Source organism: Schistocerca cancellata, chromosome 2, assembly GCF_023864275.1.
Source record: "Schistocerca cancellata isolate TAMUIC-IGC-003103 chromosome 2, iqSchCanc2.1, whole genome shotgun sequence".
NCBI lineage: Eukaryota > Metazoa > Arthropoda > Insecta > Orthoptera > Acrididae > Schistocerca > Schistocerca cancellata.
The window spans coordinates 759,907,970-759,930,524 of record NC_064627.1 but is presented as its reverse complement, the minus strand read 5'-3'; the positions used below and the strand labels follow the sequence as shown (position 1 = coordinate 759,930,524).

General features: G+C 40.6%; 1 protein-coding gene across 3 annotated transcripts in view; it reads right to left on the bottom strand.

Moving 5' to 3' along the window:
- LOC126162587 (ATP-binding cassette sub-family C member 4-like) overlaps positions 1-22,555 on the bottom strand; it is a 318,245-nt gene that overhangs the window by 24,790 nt on the left and 270,900 nt on the right. For all 3 annotated transcript variants that reach the window (XM_049919187.1, XM_049919189.1, XM_049919188.1), the window contains exon 20: positions 7,704-7,874. In XM_049919187.1, the coding sequence (XP_049775144.1) occupies positions 7,704-7,874 (171 nt within the window). The remainder of the gene's footprint in view (positions 1-7,703; positions 7,875-22,555) is intronic.

Here is a 22,555-nt window from a genome sequence, read left to right as displayed (position 1 = left end):
CTTTTGCTGGCCACACGACATAGAAGCCCTTGAGCACCCGCCTTGAACACAGGAACAGCACATACCCAAACATCCAGTTCACTATCGAGACAGAGAAAGAAGGAAGGTTAGAATTTTTAGAGGTTTTGTACAATTTAGGTTGGATGGTCGTCTCTTCCACTCTATGTGCCGCAAGCCGAAGCATACTGGTTTATATCTTAGCGCCCAAATTTTTCATCGTCCATTCCAGAAGAGGGCCGTTTTAAATACGTTGCTACACAGAGCAGAAGCTGTTTCTGACGAGGACCGTCTGGTTTCCGAAATTTCATTTGAAGTTCGTGTTCCGAAAGAAAGGCTATTGTTGACATGATACAAAGCCAGTGTTCTCCAAGAAGAGGAAACGCGAAAATGTTGAACATTCCCGTGATGATTATTCTCGGCCATAATGGCTATGTTTGTGAACCGTGACTGTGTGGGATAATTATTTATTTGTAATTTCTGCTACCAGTCACTTTTTTTGTTTTATGTTTAATCTAACATAATACAACGCGTTTCGAACATATTCTGTTCACCTTCAGCCGTTTATACACACATACATATATACATACATACAGAGAAATGTTACTTAAAAATAAACTGTCTTAAACTAGATTAATCTAGACCTCTTTGTCCATTGTTTGTTACTGTAGTGGCTGGTGTGGCATTTGGGGGGTGGGGGGTGGGGGGGGGTGGAGGCGGGAACAGTGGATGGCCTGAAATCGAAGTCAGTGATGTCTTCTGCTGATTTTCTTCTTTGTGGTTGACTATGTATGATATCACAGCCTGTATAGGATGCAGATAGTTTTGCATCAGTTGTGTGTTGCGAAAATAGCGTGAAAGGCTTTTATATGACAGTTGATCACTTACGATTTCATCACCTTGCAACTTCACTTGCATCGCTGGTGTAATGGCGGAGCTGTTGATTAACATTACACCATTGCACATTGTATTTTGTCACTGATTTCCAACGTAATTCACTGCACAAATACAATGTGACAAAATAGTATGTGCAGCAGTGTAATGTTAATCAACAGCTCTGGAGATGAACAGAACATGTTCGAAACGTGTTTTTATGTTAGATTAAATATAAAAAAAAAAACAAATAAAAAAGTGACTGGTAGCAGAAATTACAAATAAATAATTTTCCCACATGTGCCGCCGATTGCAGTCCTTCCTTTCTACAGCACTACATCCAGAAAAACAGACAAAGTTCTCTTAAGACTGGGTATGAAATCTATTTTCCGGCATCCTAAGGAAATAAATGAGAGGCTACAACCTGTTAAGGGCAGTCTCAGTTTCAGAATCTCTGGGATTTACAATAGCCCTTGTGATTCCAGTCATCCATACAATATCTGACTGCTGTGCAGAACATCAACGGCATATTAAAAATCGGGAAGTGGAGAAATCTGCAGTTGCTGAGCACTGTCTTATGAACAAACACGAAATACTGTTTGACGGAACGCAGATTTTGTCTCATGCTTCCATGTACTGGAATTCTGTAATTAAAGGGGCTGTAGAAATAAGAATGTGCAAGAAGTATTTCAACCGCAGCAGATATAATCTCAATAGTCCATGGAATCGAGCTCCCGATGCAGTGAAGAAGCAGAGACATTTGTCGCAGTGCTGACGCTACTACAATCCAATCAAACACCTTATCTTCTTCAGAACCCTGACTGTCATCTGTGTTACTGTCTAGATACAACCTAATGATCCCATACCCTATAATTTTCTGACCCACATCAACCCTACTTTTCCACCTGTATTATTGCTGCTGGCCTCAAATCCGTAGAATATCCCCTGCAGAACTCCAGCTGTGGCATTAAGTTCCAGACTCCCCCCAAGGTTACACTGTACCCACCCCAAACCACACCATCTCCTACAGACTACTTCATCCCCATGCACCCTATCCCAATCTCCATATTAAATTTGTCCATAACTACTCCTGCGCTAACTGGAATGAATATCAGGAATCCATAGATACCCAGATTGGAAGCCACCCCATCGTCTTCCAGCACCGTACAGTATCCCCCGTGCCACATCCTTGTTCCAGCAGACCTTTTTGGTCACTATATCCGCCCATATCCTACCAAGGCCATCCATCCTCATCATCCCACTCTATCCTCACAAGCTCTGCTCCTTCTCCGAGAATCCTGTCACTTATACTGCATCTTCCAGAGGACTTGTGACCAGAGTACATTCACACGCCACCAGAAAATACAGAGACACATCAGAAATTTACTCAACGCTAAAAAACGCCTAGACAGGCGCCAGACATGCACCAGACTCAATGCTACATTTCTCATTAATTCTTCTAAGTATTGGTATGCATTCCACCGACTCACTGACAACTATTCTTTCCCTCACTACCCACACCTGCTCAACAACCGTCCTTTACCTGACGACCGGAGTAAAGCTGAACTTTGCATCCTATTTCCGATATCTTCTCAATCCCTGATGACCCTCGCTTTGGTTACTCCCTCTTTCCTACCACCTGTGAACATGTAAATACCGTTGTCCCACCTCTGACTCCCAGCTTCCAGTACTTGGACAACGTATCACAAATGGAATCAAACAACCCAATCACAGCACATAAAATAAAACAAGTATTTCACAGAAAATGCAACACATCCCCTGGTCACAACCGCACCACCTATCAGCACCTTAAAGAATACCCCTCTCTTTTCTATCCACTTTGAAACCCTTTGTACCACTATCCTCTCCACAGGTTACTATCATCAGCTGCAGAAAACCTCCAAAATCCCACTTTTCTTTAAAAAAATGGTTCAAATGGCTCTGAGTACTATGGGACTTAATATCTGTGGTCATCAGTCCCCTAGAACTTAGAACTACTTAAACCTAACTAACCTAAGGACATCACACACAACCATGCCCGAGGCGGGATTCGAACCTGCGACTGTAGCAGTCGCGCACTTTTCTTTAAAAGCAAACAAACCCCCTATTGATACCCTCCTGCTACTGCCCCATTTGCCTCACTCAGTGCTCAGAAACGTCTTTAAATCCATCCTATTCCGTTGTATCCACAACAACACCTCCCTCCCTTTAATCAGTGTGGCTTCCGTACTACCTTCTCCTCTGACAACCAGCTGCTGCACCTCATCCATCTCTTATCCAATCAGCTCAACACCCATAAATCCACAATCTTCGTATTCCTCAACCTGGAGAAAGCCTACAAACATGTATGGCATTTCACTCTTTTCTTCGGATTCCAGACCTATGCACTTCCAATTAATTATGTTCGCCTTTTGCATGCTTCCTCTCTAATTGCCCATTCTTTGTCAGCATTAACAACATCAATTACCATACCTCCTACCCCCACTGCAGGTGTTCCCAAGCCTCTGTCCTCTCTTATCTTCTCCACATCCTTTACATTGCTGATATGCCCAAACCACTCCACTAGCCCATCGCTTCCAGTATGCTGTGACAACACTTTCCTCGCCCTTTATCCTACTACACCCCAGAAATCTCAACAGTCTCACCAAACACAGCTCAATTAGTTCCCATCCTGGAGTAAAAAATGGCTCCTGAAGATCAATCCTTCCATCTCCATGGCTTCTACCTCACCATTTATGATCATCCTATCCATTAAACTAACACATTAAAATATCTTGGACTAATCATAAACCAGCAAATAACGTGGAAGCCGCATCTACTGACCATCCAACAGAAAGCCCACCACAGACTGAAACTGCTAAAGCTACTAACTGTATGAACCTGGGAATTGCCTCCTTCCACTGTCCCCCACACGTACAAAATCTTGACCTGACCCATCCTTTGCTATGCTAATGTCGCATGGATATCACCGCCCAACTGCACGTTTGCCAACACATCCCATCAATCCTACACCTACACACCCTCCACATATTCTCCAAAGGAACTTCAACCATTTCCACCTCCCAAATCATGAACTCCATCCTGACTTTTACTCCCCCTGCCAACTTTAAACCCATCTCATCCATTCCACCTTGTCAGTGCTCCCTCTCCCTCCCTTCCCCACATTTTCCCTACCCCCTTTTACCCTTCCATTCTTCTTTCCCTAGCCCCTTTTCCTATCAGATTTTAGCCTCACTAATAACCCTCTGGTCCAATCCCTCTTGTATCCCAACAGCCACACCTACCTCACTGATACAACTGCACCAGTCCTCCACCCATATACCAATTGCATTCTACTCTTCTCATTGGCCAACCTTTGCCCTTCAACAACAGACTACCTACCCCAGAACTGGTCCTTGCAGCTTCAGTGCCAGTGAAGAGCTTCTTTTTAACATCAGCATTCTGTGTCAAGGTTTTTTTTACAAAATGTTTTTAAATATAACCTTCCTGTGTTTCTGATTTTTACCTGTATTACCACTGTTCTTAAGTAAGCGTGAAGTAAGTCATGTTTCAAAAAGTTCCATCTATTTATTATTCTTTCATCTTATTTATATTTTCTTGCCAACTGGCTGAAGAGTGGTTTGGATGTACCATCAACAACTCACCTTCTGCCTATATGGGATAAGAGGGGATAAAATAACAATAAAGGAGTCGGAATCAGTTTAGACAATCAATTTCTCATGACAAAGATGAAGGAGGTAATCATTGAAAGATCGAGGTTTCACGATGAATTGACACGGCAAGAAGTCCGAGAATGTTTTATATATCTTCTTGGGATGTTCTTAGGAGTATGACAGGAGGATGGGATTATACTAGCGAAATACTGTCAGTTATGCTAGGGACTCGGCGTGTGACCACTTTATTACATGTCAGTTGTAAGCAAAGCATTTCCTCATTGTTGCCCCAAATCACTGACAATCTTAATATAATTCTCAAGATGACCTGGGTGGGTGAACATGTAACAGAAAATGTAAGAAACTTGATTTAGAGCCATAAATTTAGTACCTAATCTGTCTGTTGCAGATGATAAAGGAAAGCAAAAATGTATTGAATATATGTATCCTAATATTTCGACACCAGAACCAGACATTCAGGCAAAGAGGGTACACTTGAGCCGCAACCTGTATATGGGACTTTCCCAAAATCCAGACAGGTGGGGTTTAACTGAAGTGTTTGCTTCGCTCTGACATGGTTGTCCTGTTTAATATCTGGTGGACAGCAAGAGGGACGCTACCAACTCATAAATACGTGGGGAGACTTGAGCCAATCACAGGCATTCCCGTTACAAACAAGCAGGTTTGTTGTTGGGTTGTGCTGTCTTTACAGCTCAATAATGCAAACAAATACTTGGAAACAATCCGGCAGGGACTCAGCTGCCAGTACTGTGAAGTGCCACAACGAGAGACACCTGAGAGTGACTCGGGAGTTCCCCATTTACATGCCTCCCATCGCAAGATCAGAAATTTTCACACTGTGCAAAGACAGGGAGGTGTGGTAATGCAGTGTTAATAGCTTGTTGGGTTTGACGGCGAATTGATCCCAGCAATCGCAAAGACAAAATGACAAAAAATCCATTGCCTTGAGGTCAGAGTGATGACAACTAACAATGTTGCTAAGCAGGAAGAGACAGATCAGTCAGTTACAGTGATGAGTCAGCAGTCTGCCAGAGAGGAACTAGATAGAAACAGAGAGACAATGAGTATGCCTTCCAAAGGCATGTCATCCTATTGCAGACTCAGATTTCAGACTCTGAATCAGATCACCACATTCATTTCAGTTCTCCGGTCACTTTGTGGCATAACCATTTCCCATTCCATGCCAAACGGAGCTTCCTTGCCATCTGATGTTCAAATTTTTACACATCCGTCTGCGCTTCCTTGTCTGACTTCAGTTTTCAAATATTTAAGTTGAGACAGCCTCTGTGAGGTATCACCATAGACAACAGATGCCAGGCACTGGGACAATAACACTGTGGGACCCTCTGAAGTCAACCTGTGTGGAAGAAGGTATGAGTTAAACTGCCCAGGGCATCTCCTCAAATCCGCAGAATATGGAAGATGTAAGCTGCAGGATGTCAACCCGCAGCCACATATATGACGAGGGACGATTGACATGTCGAGCTCTCCTCGAATATGCCATGTATACCTGCATGTAAAACTGATTCTGTCAAATAGTGAGATAACATGGCTCACCTCCCCTAGTTGCACAGTCGCTGAGTTATATCTACACCCAATCAAGTAAATCCTCAGATTATATTTGTATTGTTGATCTGATAATAAGGATTAGTGTTTCCATGTATTAATCCATGAACCAATTTGTTTTCACTGGCATCTCATTTCCATGAACCGGTTTTTGGATTTACTGCGCTTTGGTGCCCAGCCTGGTATAACATGATTTTCACTTCGCCAAAGCAATTTAAATTTATAGAATTTTGGCACCCGGTGTAGGGCCATTTGCATATCATTCCCTGTATCAGTTTTGAATTCATTACATTTTGACACCCAACATGGGGTCACCTTGTCTATTGTTTGCAAATCAATTTACTTTTATTAGGATACATATTTTTGTTTATTTTTTTTAATTACAGCACAGCACATATCGAAAATTGTAGCTTGTAATATACTGGTTTCCATGAACCATTAAAAAATCATAAAAATTAATAAAAAACATAAAGCAATTGACAGTACTGGTTCACAAACTACCATATACAAATCGGGACGATGCAACCTGGTTGTGTCACACATACCTAACATACAAGTATTGTTTCTGGAATTAGGAGGGCAATTGCTGCTGTGAGTAGTAGTATATGGATGTGCTACCTGGAGTACAACCAAATAAGATCCGAACAGGGTGATGGTATTTGAAAGGAAGTCCTTCGGAAGATTTTTGGACCAGTTTACGATAATGAGAGTGAAACATGGAGGTTCGTCACAATACAGAGTTGTATGATATTTACAAAGAGCCGAACATTGTGACTATAATGAAGACACGACAACTCCAGTGGGTGGGGCATGTTACTCGAATGCAGGACAACCGATGGCCGAAAAGTGCACTCAGTACCAAGCCAATTGGCAGAAGGCCCGTAGGAAGAGAAAGAACGCGATGGAGTGACTGCGTATCTAAAGACCTTCAGAGAGTGGGACTGCTGGAAGGTTGGCAGAAAGAAGCTGAAGACAGGCTGAAGTGGAGGCAATCTCTCAAAGCAGCGCTCGGACAATTGGCCTGATCGCGTAAAGTAAGTAAGTAAGTAAGTAATTGTTGCTGTGAGAATAAGAGAACACACCCGTGTCAGCCGACACTTCAGGTGAACTGCGTTGGAGGGTTGTTGGTACATTCTAGGTGTGTCAATCTCTGACAGACAATTTATAACAAGGTGTTTGCTGTTTGAGAGTTTAGCCAAGGACAGCGAAAGTCTATGAAGCTATCGATGTTTAAATTTGCTGTAAGTGGACGTGCCCTGTTTGTAACAGGCCAGCAATCATTGCAGCAATCTGGAATGATACAATCTGTCCACAGAATGTCAAACGAGGTAGTATGTGCTCAAGTTATGATGTGTGTATTACTCATAGCTTGTCCCAATAGGAACGTTTGCAATGGGCGCTTCAACAAGAATTGCCTACAGATTTAAGCAGAACAGTTCTCTTCAGATGTGGGTTCCAGTTCAGTTTGCAAATTTATAATGAATGTGTTTTGATCTGATACTCATAAAATATCTTCAACCGACCTCCGAAACTTTGTCGATAGAATTCGGATTCACTCTATAGTACAGTAATACATAAAACAGTAGAACGCACCTGGAGGCGCCTCAAGCAGCGGTTCTTCTTCCAAGCCAAGATATTCCATGACACGCTCCACAGACATCATCTGGTTGGCCACTTCTGCGGACTGCCGTATACCATATTGGAGCATGCCAGTAAGGCTCATGGCTTGCGTTATCGCGAGTCCCATCTGTCCACCAAAGAGATCTGCAAGTGTTTCATATCATTTTATTATACTGATTACTTAATCATAATAGAAAATAATGAAGTTAAAATTGCTGCCAGTAGGAATAACATGTAATCTTGTATTAATGGAAGCAATGCACATGACAAGTAGAAGTCAAGTTATTTGGATGAGAGAGTGCAAGGGATAGAGGACATATTCAGTTGCTGAACTAGAAACTTTCTCTTTCATCGCATTCATTAGAACATTTTGTTGGCTAAATTTTCGAGTTGCACTTCGATGGTGACTGGTGAGAGTGGGTGATAATGACAAATGTGCGATTAGTATAGTGATGTATTTCTGTTTCTGATGAGAACGGAGAAGAATTCTCTTTTCGAGCAGCATCAGATGGACCATCAAACTTAAAGTCCCCATGCTGCAAATATGTCACTAACAGCAGTTTGGATATACAGCTTCATGAACTACTGGAGACATGTTTGTTACTGAACTCAGGACTTTGGCGTCAAGCTTTGTAATCGGCAACTTAACGCCTCCACCTCTTCTCACTTTGGCCACCAGAGCCCTGGTAATGAAAATTCTTCACTTCCATTGCCCTAGTGCCGGTTTCTGACGTTTGCGCAGTGAAGGCAGACGGGGGAATTTATATGCAATAGAATGTTTGGAGAATTGCAATGCAATTGAAACTACGTGGTAGATTAAAACGGTGTGCTGGACCGACACTCGAAATCGAGACCTTTGCTCTTCACAGGCAAGTGGTCTACCAATGGAGCTACCCAAGCACGGCTCACGACCCGTCCTCACAGATTTACTTCCGCCAATACATCGTCTTCAACCCTCCAAACTTCAAGAAGCTCTCTTAAAAAACTTGCGGGACTAGCACTCCTGGAAGAAAGGATATTGTAAATACATGGCTTAGCCACAACCTGCAGGATGTTTCCAGAACGAAATTTTCACTCTGCAGCGGAGTGTGCGCTGATATGAAACTTCCTGGCAAATTCAAACTGTGTTCCGGACCGAGACTCGAAGTCAGGACCTTTGCCTTTCGTGGACAAGTGCTCTACGAATTGAATTACCCAAGAAAAGATTTACTTTCGCTAGTGCCTCATGTCCTACCTTCTGAACTTCACAGAATCTCTTCTGCAAGAGGCTGGGATGACTTGCTGTTATCCGTGAATTAATTAACCAGAACGAAAAAGTGACTGCCGCGTACGAAATACGGAATAGGAAATATCACTCAAAATACTGTTAATCGCAGACGCAGGTCTGTGTAAATGAGCATCTGTAAACGTTGTATTCTAAATTTGGCAGTTTTTCTGAAGTAGCAGTAAATCCAAATATGAAATCTGACTACCTTTTTGTTAATTTTGAACTGTATGCTCAAAGTAATACGATTTAGAACTCTCCTTTTGTCTATAAGGCAATATAAAGAGGGTATTAAGGTACTGAAATCATTAAGTTGGGTTCGCCCTCATAGAATTACCCATACAGATCACGAAAACTGCACTGATTTGGTTCTCCTTCAGCATTACGTCAGTTTTCACCCTAGAATATTGCTCACCTGTTGTGGGATGTGTACCAAATAAGGCAGAGGATACTAAATGTAAATAAAGAGGGGCAACACAAATGTTCGTAGGTTTGCTTGATGCATGGAATAGCATCACGGAGACGCAGAAAAATGGAACTGGCGAACGCTTCGAGGTAGACGCAACTTATCCCTCGAAACAATAGTTCCAAAGTTTCAAAAAACAGCTTTAAATTATGAATCTAGGAATATACTACAGACACCTTTGTATTGCTCCCTAAGGGATCGCGAGGACAGTATTTGACTAAGTACATTGCATCACAGGCGCTTAAGCAATCATTCCTCCCCTGCTCCACACATGAGTCGAACAGAAGAAGATTTCGAGTAATTACTCGTACAATGGGAAATACCCTGTGCCATGCATTCCACAGTGGTTATCAGAGCGTGGGTGTAGGTATAGAAATAAGAGATGTCAAAAGTTTGAGTTTACGTGGCAATGAGCTACCTGAGTAAGTGAAAGTTGTAGCGATGGACGGAGCAAACGTTAGAAGCAGACATGCTTAAGCAAAAACTGCCTTCAACAAGAAGAAAATCTTAAGCCACCTGCCTTGAAATCAGAGAAAAGTTTTTCAAAGCCTATGTTAGAGTGTTGCATGTTATGGCTGTGAAACTCTGCGGACTGAGGAGAGACGGAAGTAAATTCTTTCGAGATGTGTTACAGTCGCAAGCTCAGAGTAAGGAGAACTGACATGGCTACAAACGAAGAATGTCTGTGATCCAAAGAAGAGTATAACTTCCTGACGATCTAGTGAAGCATGAAGGGCTTCTGAACACAGCAACAGAGAGATATGTCAGTGGAATGAGATCTAAAGGAAGAACGCGACTAAGGTACTCGTAGATGCACCTAATTATGAAAGCAAGGGAATAAGTACTGTAATGGGGAGAACCCCCCCCCCCTTACATGCCTGCCCTTACTCTACTTCATTCCCCTCACCCGCCCTCTCTCTCTCTCTCTCTCTCTCTCTCTCGCTCGCTCTCATTCACTCTCTCTCTACCTCTCTCTCTCTCTCTCACACACACACACACACACACACACACACACACACACTCCATTACACTATTATCACAGTCTCTCTCCTCGCACTTGAGTAGAAAAATGAAATAACATAGAAAACTTTTAAAAAAACTGTCTATTTTATGTTAAATACGTCAGTGAAGCCAAATACATGATCCAGTCAATGTGACCACCCCCTATGTTCGATGTCAATGAGTCACAACCATTCACGCAGATGGCAGGTGGCAGCACTGACAACAGAAAGGAGGACGTGGAAAACAGTGCAGTCTTGTCGTAATGCAGAAACAGAACGATTTATCCGAGATTCAGAAGGACATGATCATTGGCTTTTGGGCCAAGGGTGGAAGCATTTCAGAAATGGCTAAGACTGTAAGCCGCTCGTGTACTGCCATGATCAGCCAAAAGGGGTGCCGAGGTAACTATGGTGCACCATTACCGTAGATGATGGGGATGAACGATGGCTGCAGAGTGTGTACGGGTGAATAGACGTGCAACCGTTAAGCAACTGATTGTCCAGATGAACCAAGGGGTTACCAGCAGTGCCTGCTCAACGACAGTTCAGAGAATGTTACTGCTAATGGGCCCCCACAGCTGGCGCCTGGTTCGTGCACTCATGCTGTTTATCAGCGACGAAGGCTGGAATTTGCAAGCTAATACCAATTTTGGACGTCCTGCGAGTGGCGGCAGGTGGTCTTCCCAGATGAATCGCGTTTTAGGCTCCATCGGAGTGGTGACCGTTGGCATGTACGGCGTCTAACATCTGAAAGCAAACATCCTGCAACAATCATTGGAAATGTGCATACCAGAGGACGGAGCGTTATGTTTTCGTGGCATTCCCTAGTGATCTCATTATTCTGGAAGGTACAGTCGATTAACACGAGTATGCATCTGTTCTTGGGGGAGCATGTCCGCCCATAGATGAAGTTTGTTTTTCCTCAGCAGGAAGGCATCTACCAGCTGGACAGTGCAACGTGTCACATAGTTCGCAGTGTACTTGTGTGGTTTGAAGAGCACCAGAGTTTACCGTACAGTCCTGGCCACCAAACTCTCTGACTTTAAAACTTATCAAGAATCTTTGACACCATCTCGATCAGGCTTTTCGCACCAAGGATCCTCAACCGAGAAACCTAGCTCAGCTGGACACAGCACACGAGTCGGCATTACTCCGCATGTGTGTTGTTACATTCCAGAACCTCACTGACTTTCTTCCTGTAGGTGTCGCAGCGGTCCGCTGGCTTTTGACAGGTGGTCACAGTAATGTGACTGGACAACGTAAAATCCTCACCACATTCAGCGATTGATCTCTAGATGAATTCCTCTCTGTATCCTTGCACATAAGAAATATTGCGCATTACCAAAGATACATTTTAATTAGATACAATCCCAAAATGTTTCTTATGGGAATCTTTATTTAACTTGTAACACAATCATTCTACATTCAGTATAAAAGCTTAAAAAAGTAAATAATGTCTTAAAAAGTGAAATAATTTCTAATACTGTACTGCAAGACAAAACAAGAATGACCAAATAATTTTTGATAAGTAAATGTCTGAATACCCACTATCCACGTAATAATGAAAACAGCTAATGAAACGAATTGTCGTGGTGACCTAAATTCTTGATTTACTTAAATGAGTTTTTTCTTGTTCTTTTATGTGCAAAATGATCCACTATTTTGAGATAATACACTTCGTGCTCTTCCATTCTCCACATAACTTAAACACTTAAACCTTCGTCTAAAATCCGTGAAACACTGTAAACGCCGTGGCAGAGGGTACTTTTTGTTGAATCATTCCATTTCCATTCGCGGACGGAGCGTGGGAAAATGAATCCTGCGGCTCTGTGCGAGATGTTATTTTCATAATTTTATCTTCATGATGTCTACGGGGCAGACAAATAGGGGACTGAACATAATTCGTGGTTTTTACTCTAAAAGAAGAGTGTTGCAGTTTCTCACGCACGTTCTTGATAGAGGCATCATGTGTCGCTTCAGGTTCTGCCAATTAAGATTTCTTTTAGTCGCTCTTACAGGTTAAGCAAGCGTGTTACCATTCGCAGCAACTTTCTCCTATTGATGGTACTTCCAAACAGGATAACCATTTCTGACTCATTGCAGAACGTAAAAACAGTTTTTAATCATGAAACTTCCTGACAGATTAAAACTGTGTGCCAGACAGAAACTCCAGCTCGGGACCTTTGCCTTTCACGGGCAAGTGTTCTACCACCTGAGAACCCCAAGCACGACTCACGACCCATCCTCACAGCTTCAATGCTGCCAGTACCTTGTAGAGCACTTGCCCACGAAAAGCAAAGGTCCCGAGTTCCAGTCTTGGTCCGGCACACAGTTTTAATTTGCCAGGAAGTTTCATATCAGCGCACACTCCGCTGCAGAGTGAAAATCTCATTCTGGAGATTTTAAACATATTTGTTTAAACTTTTGCAACAGCCATGGGTTCTATACATCACGACGATTTTAAATGAACTTACCACTGTCGGCTGTGCTGCAACAGAAACGTCACGAGAAAAAATGTCATTGAAAAACTTAAGTGCTTCACTTTTAACGTCATCGTTATATGAAAAAAGTTATATTGCTACATTTGCGTTGATAATATACTTTATTTCAGGTATTAGGTTGCAAATAAATGTTGTCAACCACAGGATAGAAATATGTTACTTTAAGCCCAGCTACAGCCTGTCGTCCCCGCAAAGCTGGTCTTTACTGCTTTAAATCTTTTATTAGGCGATTTTCGCTCAGTGGCACATCTTTTAACAATGTTAAAACTATTGTCAAGTAGTTTTTCGTTTGCCTGAGAGCAACAGAGCGATATGCCACACTGGTAAGACACTGAAGTGGCATATGTCAGTCCACGTTAAGGTTTTCTGTGATTTCCATCCAAGTCCTTTGAAAAGGATAGACCAATTTCCTTAACCATCCTACCCTTACACGAGTTTGTGTTCCGCCACTATTGACTTCGTCATCGACGGACGTTAAGCCCTGATCTTCTATCTTTGCTTCTGACAGCACCATTTCTAAGCAGTCGTATGCAGCCGTAACATCCATAGTCTAAGAGTGCAAGATCTTATATACTGTATTAACTCTTTCTGCTGGTTTATACTGAATCTGAAAAAGGTAAGATAATATTTTTAATATCTATTGCGACACTCCATTCGTTACATTTTTTATTCTTACATATTATTGTCGGAGTCTTACGAATGCCAAGGATGACTCTTTAAGTGTGTAGATGGCTTATCATTAGCCTCTTAGCTTTTACAGTGTCTTTCAGGGCTAAATTGAAATTGCCATTTGATTCTTTTTTGCAGATGCTCTGTCATAGCCTTGGCCGAAACACTGCTTACATCTAGTCGCTTTCATTGTATATATTCACTTTCGGACTTTCGTGTGCTAATGGAGATTGATCTTTGACATAGACATAAGAGATAAATGATAGGCATATCTTAACGTCAAGATGATTTTCTAAACAACCTTTCATTATTTTAACATAATGAAAACTACTCTTGACTGATCGATTTTACCAAATTTTCCGATTTTCTTTCACATTTCAATTTTTTTCCATTTCTCCTTTCTTTTAAATTCCAGAAGCATCTTATCCTTGGGAGCATTTCCACGGGCATTCCAGTCTAGTTACAACCCTCTACTGGATAGCTTCCTTAATTGTGTAGTGATTAACTTCGGCGTACTTTCTCAGAGTAAACAACGTATCCCGAATTGATGCAGTTCTCAGCAATGTCTTCACAGTGTCCCATGCCGTTGCTTATCAACCGTTGGAGACGAGATGTCTAGTCAGTAGTGAGAATGTATCCGTCGCCAGTCAGCAAAATATTAAAAAAACTGTGAAATGCAATAAGAGGACGGAACAACGACAGCAGTCAGAAGCTAAGCCATCAACAGAAGATTAGAGCTCTTCGAATCCGTGGCACCCAAACACCAGCGTCAAATTGCTTGCCCCTTTCTGTGGGCCACAATAAATTCTCGCGGGCACTTATATTTAATGAGTACGGAGAGCTTCGATATTGCAGTTATATTCCGGATAATTTGATTTTGCAAACTAGTCACCCAAACTGTTTATAAAGGTTTAGCTGAGGCAGTTTGTGCTAAAGGAGTATTAATTTTGTAAACATGTAATTACTGGCAATCACAGTACGACAAATTATACATTCTCCTCATAAGTTTATGTGGCAACTGATCTTTGTATTTTCTCGTAATAAAGAAGGAAGGGAGAGTAGAGTTTAATGTCCTTTCGACAATGCGGTAATTAAAGACGGAGTACAGGCTCGGAATAGGAACGGATGGAGTAGGAAATCGCCCATGCCCTTTCACAGGAGCCATCCAGGCATTTGCCTGGACCGATTTAGGGAAATCGCGGAAAACCTCAGTCTGTATGACCAGTCAAGGATTTGAACCGTCATTCTCTCGAGTGTGAGTCCAGTGCGCTGTCTTGCTCGGTATGCACTGATCGGCCAGAACATTATAACCACCTACCTAATAGCTGGTATGTCCTCCTTTGGCACAGATAACAGAGGGGACGCATCATGGCATGGAAGTAATGAGGTCTTGGCAGGTCACTGGAGCGAGCTGGCACCAAATCTGCATACGTGTCACCTGACTCCCGTAAATTCCAGGGAAATCACATCACAGATGTGTTCGATCGGGTTGAGATATGACGAGTTTCGGGAGGGAGGGGGGGGGGGGGACAGGGTGGGGCAGCACATCAGCTGAAACTCGCCACTGTGTCCCTCTCGAACCACTCCATCACACCCATGGCTTTGTACCATGGCGTATTATCTTGTTGAAAAATGCCACTGCCGTCGAGAAATATGGTCGTCATGAAGGGGTGTACGTGGTCTGCAACCAGTGTGCAGTACTCCTTGGCCGAGCTCCACTGAACCAATGGACACTCACGTGAATGTTCTCCAGAGCATAATGGAGCAGCTATCAACTTGTCCCTGTCCTGCAGTACAGGTATCAAGGAGCTGTTCCCCTGGAAGACGACGGATTCGCTCCCTCCCATCATCAGTACCACTGGCATGATGAAGAAGGTAGCAGGATTCATCATACCATGCAACACTGTACCATTGCGCCAACGTCCAGTGCCGATGGTCACGTCTCCATTTCAGTCGTTGCTGTCAATGTCATGGTGTTGACATTGGGACACACACTGGAGATCGACTGCGGAAGACCAGCATTAGGACTATTTGGTGGACTGTGTGTGTTCAGACACATTTTTACTCCGCCCATGATTAAAGTCTGATGTTAGTTCCGCCACAGTTCGCCGCGTCTTCTGTTTACCAGTCTGCTCAGCCTACAACGTCAGATATGTGTAATGAGGTATGCTCACCCAACCCCACGACGTCTGGACATGGCTTCACCTTGGTTTCGCCACATGTTGAAGACACTCACCACAGCTCTCCCCGAAAACCTGACAAATGGTGCAGTTTTCTAAATGCTCATGCCAAGCCTCCGGGCCGTCACAATCCGCCCTCGGTAAAACTCTGATAGATTGCGCATCTTCCCTATGCTACATACGGACAACATGCTCACTGTTACTACATGCCCAGTGCGTGTGTCTGACTACCAGTTATTCCTTGCCAGGTAATGCTGCTATCGCCTGGATGGGTTTATATCGATAGTAGCGGTCATAATTTTCTGGCTGATTGGTGTATATACACTCTTATGGACATTGCTCGACAAGTCATGAGTTCATGGTGATGGGCTGCAACTCAGGTTTCCCATACACATATCATAAGAAACAACATATTTTTATAAGATTTTCTAATGATTGTACATGGATTTCGAACATTAAGCTGTATTTTTGTTAGAAAATTAACTCACCTTTTAAAGTCATACGTCTATTGTAAACAGAATGATATTCGATTTAAAATTGTTGTTTCTACAGTAATTTCCAAGAACCCTTAGGCATCAAAGTCGCACCCTCACTGCGATCTAACGCCTGACTGTCGATGAACACTAAATAAGTGAATGAATGTTTTTTAATTAAATCATGGGAGAAGGTAGGTGGATCAGTATGTATTAATAATAGAAACACACTTGGATATATTAATAAACATTGGTCCACCTACCTTCTCCCATTATTTCACCTATAAAACATTGATCCATCTACCTTCTACCATGATTTAATGACTATTAATAGTGTTATACCACATTTGCCTCTCAATGCAGAAAACAATATCCAGACCCCCGCCATGACAGCTGGGTGTTCGATATCAATTGCTTGCAGTGAGGGCGCGACTTCGATACTCAAGGTTTTTTGAATGTGTGAATTCCTAAGGGACAAAACTGCTGAGGTCATTGGTAGTTTTTTTTAATTGCTGTTACTACTTATGTGCAGTTAAATAATGAGTCTTCGTACCAGCGCAGTTCGTACCCTGATTACTGCTGCAGTGTACTCACATTTACTTGACTTCTCGTCTCCCTAGAATTTTTAGAGGTCGTTGGAATTCAAACTGGTAGTAGGTAAGATTCCTCTTACATTTAAAAATACATTTTACTTAGCATCCTTGTATCTCATCATTATAAAAATGATACAGGATTTGTCATACGTTGCCTTACATAGAAAATAGGACATGAAAAGATTTACAATTATATGTCCATAAGTTAAATATTATTACATATAACATGAAACCATATGCATAACAACATTCATAATATACTGAATTATAATAACAGACGAGTACAATTTAGTTTACAATGAGCATTTTGGGTCATTATAATGAAGGAAATAAGCTATTGTATATTGAATGCTGATAATTTAAGTATTCCTTGACACTATAAAATCTCTGGCTAATTAACATTTTTAAGTTCTTTTTTGAATATGTGGAATTTTGGTATACTTTTAATTTACTTTGGTAGTGCACTAAATAAGATTTTTGGCTGATAAAGACACTTTTTTGGTACATAGCTTTTGTGTGACTTTCTCTATGAAAGTCGTCTCTATTTCTCGTTTTGTAGTTATGAACTTGACTGTTTAACAAAGAATGTTCCTGATGTGCCTTCATAAAACATATACTTTCATAAATATAGTTACATGGTAGAGAAATGATTTGTAGTTCCTTGAAAACTTTTTTACATGTTCTGTGTGTGTCATACCTCTGATTATCCTCACTGCCTTCTTTTGAAGCACAAACGAGTGTTTGGCCAAACTGGTATTCCCCCAAAATATGATACCATATCTTAGTGTGCTATGTATGAGTGCAAAGTATGAACATAACACTGCATCAACACTACAGAAATTTTTTAGTATTCTAAGAACATAACAATACTGACTTAATTTTTCGTTTAACATTTCTGTGTCTTTCTCCCACATTAAATATTCATCTAGCCATCATCCTAAAAATTTAGTATGGGGGGTTTGCTCTATCTTACATTGCCCACATTCTACAGTTAGGACACATTTTTATTTGTTTGTTATATGTCTGAAGTTCATCCAAACTGTTTTTTTTGTCATGTCATTAACAATTAATTTGTTGTTTGTAAACCACATGTTTGCTTCTTTTGTGGCTACTGTGACTCTCTCCATTAGGTCAGTTCCATTCGTAGCTTTGACAAACAGACTGGTGTCATCGGCAAACAATACTGCATCTGCTGTTGATATATTGCTTGGCAAATCATTTATAAATATGAAGAACAGCAATGGCCCCAATACAGAGCCCTGCGGCACACCGTACCTGACTCTTTGGTATGTCAATGAGAGGCTTTACCTGTATTCCTGTCTCTACCTTCTGATACTTATTCGAAAGATAGGATTTGAACCAATCATGTGGCACTCCACGAATCCCATAGCAATATAGTTTCCTGAGCAGTAAATTATGGTCAATGACATCGAAAGCCTTAGACAGGTCCAAAAACAGGCACCAGTTTAATTCATTTTTGTCTACAGAATTTATGATCAGTGTTAAAAAAATATAAATTGCTATGTCAGTTGATCTATCTTTTCCTAAAACCGTTTTGCCCAGTAATTAGAATTTGATTTTTATTAACAAAATGAGACAGTCTTTCATGCATTACCCTTTCAATTACTCTTGAAAATCCATATAACAGTGATATAGCCTGGTAATTGATAACATCAAACTGATCACCATTCTTGTAAACAGGCCTGACAATCGACTTCTTTAGTTTTTCTGGGGAGATTCCTGTGCTAAATGACAGGTTAATCATGTCAGCAAGTAAGGAATCTACGTATCTTGCACTGTTCTTTATTAATTTGTCAGGAATCCCATCACAGACACATGTCATTTTATTTTTTAACTGATTTAAGGCATTTTGAACCTCTAATGCAGTAACAGGGTATAGAAACATGGTTTTATCATTCATTGGTAGTTTCGCTCTGGAGCTGAAATCACATCTTCCTTGAATTAGTTTTGTTGCAATATTTGTGTAATGTGTGATGAATATGTTGGCTATCTGTAGTGGGTCCTCAACTGTCTTCCCTTCACTTTTAATTTTTTGCGTGCCAACATTGGTCTTTTTTCAGCCAACGCAAGTTTCAGACTATCCAACAATGAGGCATGATAGGGTCCACTTATGGTTCTCCCTTTTTACAAGTAATCTACGAGAATTATTCCTTGGGAATCTAAAAAAGAAACTGGCAAGCGCCATAACAGCTCACAACATGGTCTTTACCCTCTTTGGTGCACTTTCAGCACACTTTGTCCATTGTTGTTTCTACTGTTTGGACTGTGCTGTGTAATGATGGATCCAGGTTTCATCAACAGTTACAAATGGGCGCTAAAAGTCTTGCAGATTGCGATTAAATATCGCCAGATACTGTGCTGAAATGTTTGCCGGATGCACTTTTGGTACCTCCACCTGCCTCACATACACCTTCTTCATAGCCAATTCTCCGTGCACTCGCTGTGTTGAGATGAGTACGATTCCAGCAATTTACCGAATTTTTATTTGTCAATGATTTTCTTTCTCGTGACCTCAGTTGGACGGCCGGAATGTGCTTCGTCCTCGGTACTTCTCCAAACGCGTTTAAATTCATTAATCCAAATTAAATTGTCTTCAATGATATTGCAAAGTCCGCTTGAACTTCATCCAGTTCTGTTCAGATTTGTGCATCAGCCCAACTCTTCGAATGAAAATGTCTAGTAACAGCATGAAAGACGGTTTTCTCCATTTTCTATCGCAGTCGACAGACTGACCAGCTCAGACGGTTGTCAAGAATGAACTGTATACTGTACACTGATAAGTTTTTATACGATCCTTCGAATAATCAAGGTTACCAACCATGAAGTCGTAACGAAAATGTTCCATTCTTTCATGGAAATTTACCAGACTTAACAAAGCACCCTCGTATATAAGATTAAAAACCCATCGCTGAGAGAGGTAAAAGCTGTCCCAGAAGTGTTTCAGAGATTGGAAAAAAGCATTGGCCTAATTTTCTGCTGTTTAATGGAGCCCATTTTGAAACGAATAACATTAATGTAGAGAAATAATTATAAAAAAAAAGAAAAATACCCTTCTTAAAGTAATATCAACATAAACCCTTTTTTGCTAGAGAAATTGATCGACCACAAATACAAATTACATCATTAGAAGTTTCATTGTGCCTTCACTTATTACTGATTTTATGTGGCAATTTCACTTTTCATCACTTAGCCTGATGTCTTGTTTGCGTCAACAGTATGATGTGGTTGTGTTCAGGGCCATGTCAGATTTTTGCTCTGAGTTATGTATATTGCGTTATACTTATTTAATTTAGGATGAGCTGATCTCAAACATGTGCGAGAACATAACTATTCTCTCGTTTCTACCTACCTTATCCAACGTAGCAACTACATTTCGTATTATTGTATGTTCCCCCCCCCCCCCCCCTGTTTTTCTTTTTTTTTCACTTAAATCACAATAACACTGCGAAAGTCTTCGCCTAGATTTAAAAACAAGAGATAACGCCACCCATGACGTGGCGTGATTAAATTATTTATTTCGTAACTCAATGCCGTCTAATTACAACATTCACGTTAGGGGCGCAGGAAAATTATCACTGAAACGATGAAATGACGTAAAAAGGTATAAGAGGGCATGCTAAAAAATTAAAGCCTCCGAATTTTTAATGTGAAAAGACTTTTCAAATAAAACAAACTTTATTAACATTCATCTTTATTCTGTGTGTAAAACTTTACGGCGGTTGGAACTGAAATTACAAAAATGCCGATTTCTTTTAAAAAATTGTTTTTCTGTAAGAAATATCATCTTTGGAGATGCATGAAAATTGTTGAATAACAGTCTTAGAAGTTAGAACCTCTACAGAGTTTCTCGATAGTGTGGCAACTGCTGTTGTCAGACAACAGCTACAATTTGACATTTTCTTCTAGTTTCAAGAGTGAATCTAAAAATCTGGCACACAAATATCGATGTCCACAAATGATCATTGGATTTGGTACAATAACATTCCAAAGTATCGATATTTTTTAATCTATGCCATGTACAAGTTAACAACACCACGTGATGTGACAATGACAATAAACAAATAAACCTTAGTTGTGTTTTCAACGTGTACGCATACATTCTTGGGCAACATCGTTGTGTTTTTCCAGATGCGCCTGCATTGTTAGCTCTTGGCAGCATTAATAAACGAATTGTATCCTAACTGCACGTTAAACAAAACATGTAAAAATGAAGTAAAACCATGAAAATGACATCATCGTTCGGAAAGTACGTAGTTATATAACAAAACACGCAAAATTAAATTTCGTTTTTACACCCAAAATATTCTGAATCTTAGAACTTGTGAACAATATGTAGCTCTTAAAAGAGAAAGAGTACACATCAACCAACTCCGCGCATTACTAACAAGCTATAATAAAATGAAAGGAAGCTGTTGATCGGCTGAGTGACGTTTTGCACGTGTACGAGGTCCCATTAAGACCTTCCAACTTAGAAATGTTATCAAGTCATCCTCCCAGGTCCCATCTCACTAGATGCGCATTTCTTTATGAATCTGAAATGGCTACTAGTGTAACAAAACAGTTGCATGATAAAAGAACACCTGACAAAAGCTTACATACATACATTAATCCTTGTTGCATAGATCATGAATACGACATTTCGTAATGATGTGGAACGTGTCACTTTAACATTTTTCATTACACAAAATAAATAATTATTTTTTTTATTTTTATTTATTTACGTATTTATTTATTTTTTAGAGTTACCACTTCATATCTAAGAATTCATCTAGAAGAAGTTTTCATTCAGGAATTCTTTTAATTTGCTTTTAAATGTTGGTTGGCTATCTGTCAGACTTTTAATACTATTTAGCAAATGACCAAAGTTTTTTGTGGAAGCAAAATTCACCCCTTTCTGTGCAAAAGTGAGATTTAATCCAGAACAGTAAAGATCATCCTTTCTTCCAGTGTTGTAGCTATGCACTTCGCTATTATTTCTGAACTGGGGTGAGTTATTAATGACAAATCACATAAGTGAACATATGTATTGTGAAGGTACTGTGAAAATTGCGAGTTCCTTAAATAAATGTCTGCAAGGTGATCTTGGGTGGGCTCCAGATATTATTCTGATTACACGTTTTTGTGCAATGAATACTTTATCTCTGAATCATGAAGTGCCCCAAAATATGATGCCATATGAAAGCAGTGAATGAAAATGGCCATATAGGCTAACTTACTGATATATTTATCACCAAAATTTGCAATAAACCTAATAGCATAAGACGCTGAACCTAATCATTTCAGCCGATCGTAGATTTGTTTCTTCCAATTCAGTTTCTCATCGATGCACACACCCACAAATTTTAAGCATTCTGCTTTAGTAACAGACTTCTTTTCATAGTTTATATTTATAAATGGTGTTATGTCATTTGTTGTACAGAATTGTATAAAAAGTGTTTTCTCAAATTGTAGTGAGAGTCCACTTTCAGAGAACCATTTAATAATTTTCTGGAAGACATTATTTACAATTTCCTCAGCTGATTCTTGCTTGTTGGGTGTGATTACTATACGTGTATCATCAGCAAAAAGAACTGGCTTTGGATGTTCATAAATATAGAGTGGCAAGTCATTAATGTATATTAAGAACAATACGGGACCCAAGACTGGACCCTGTGGGA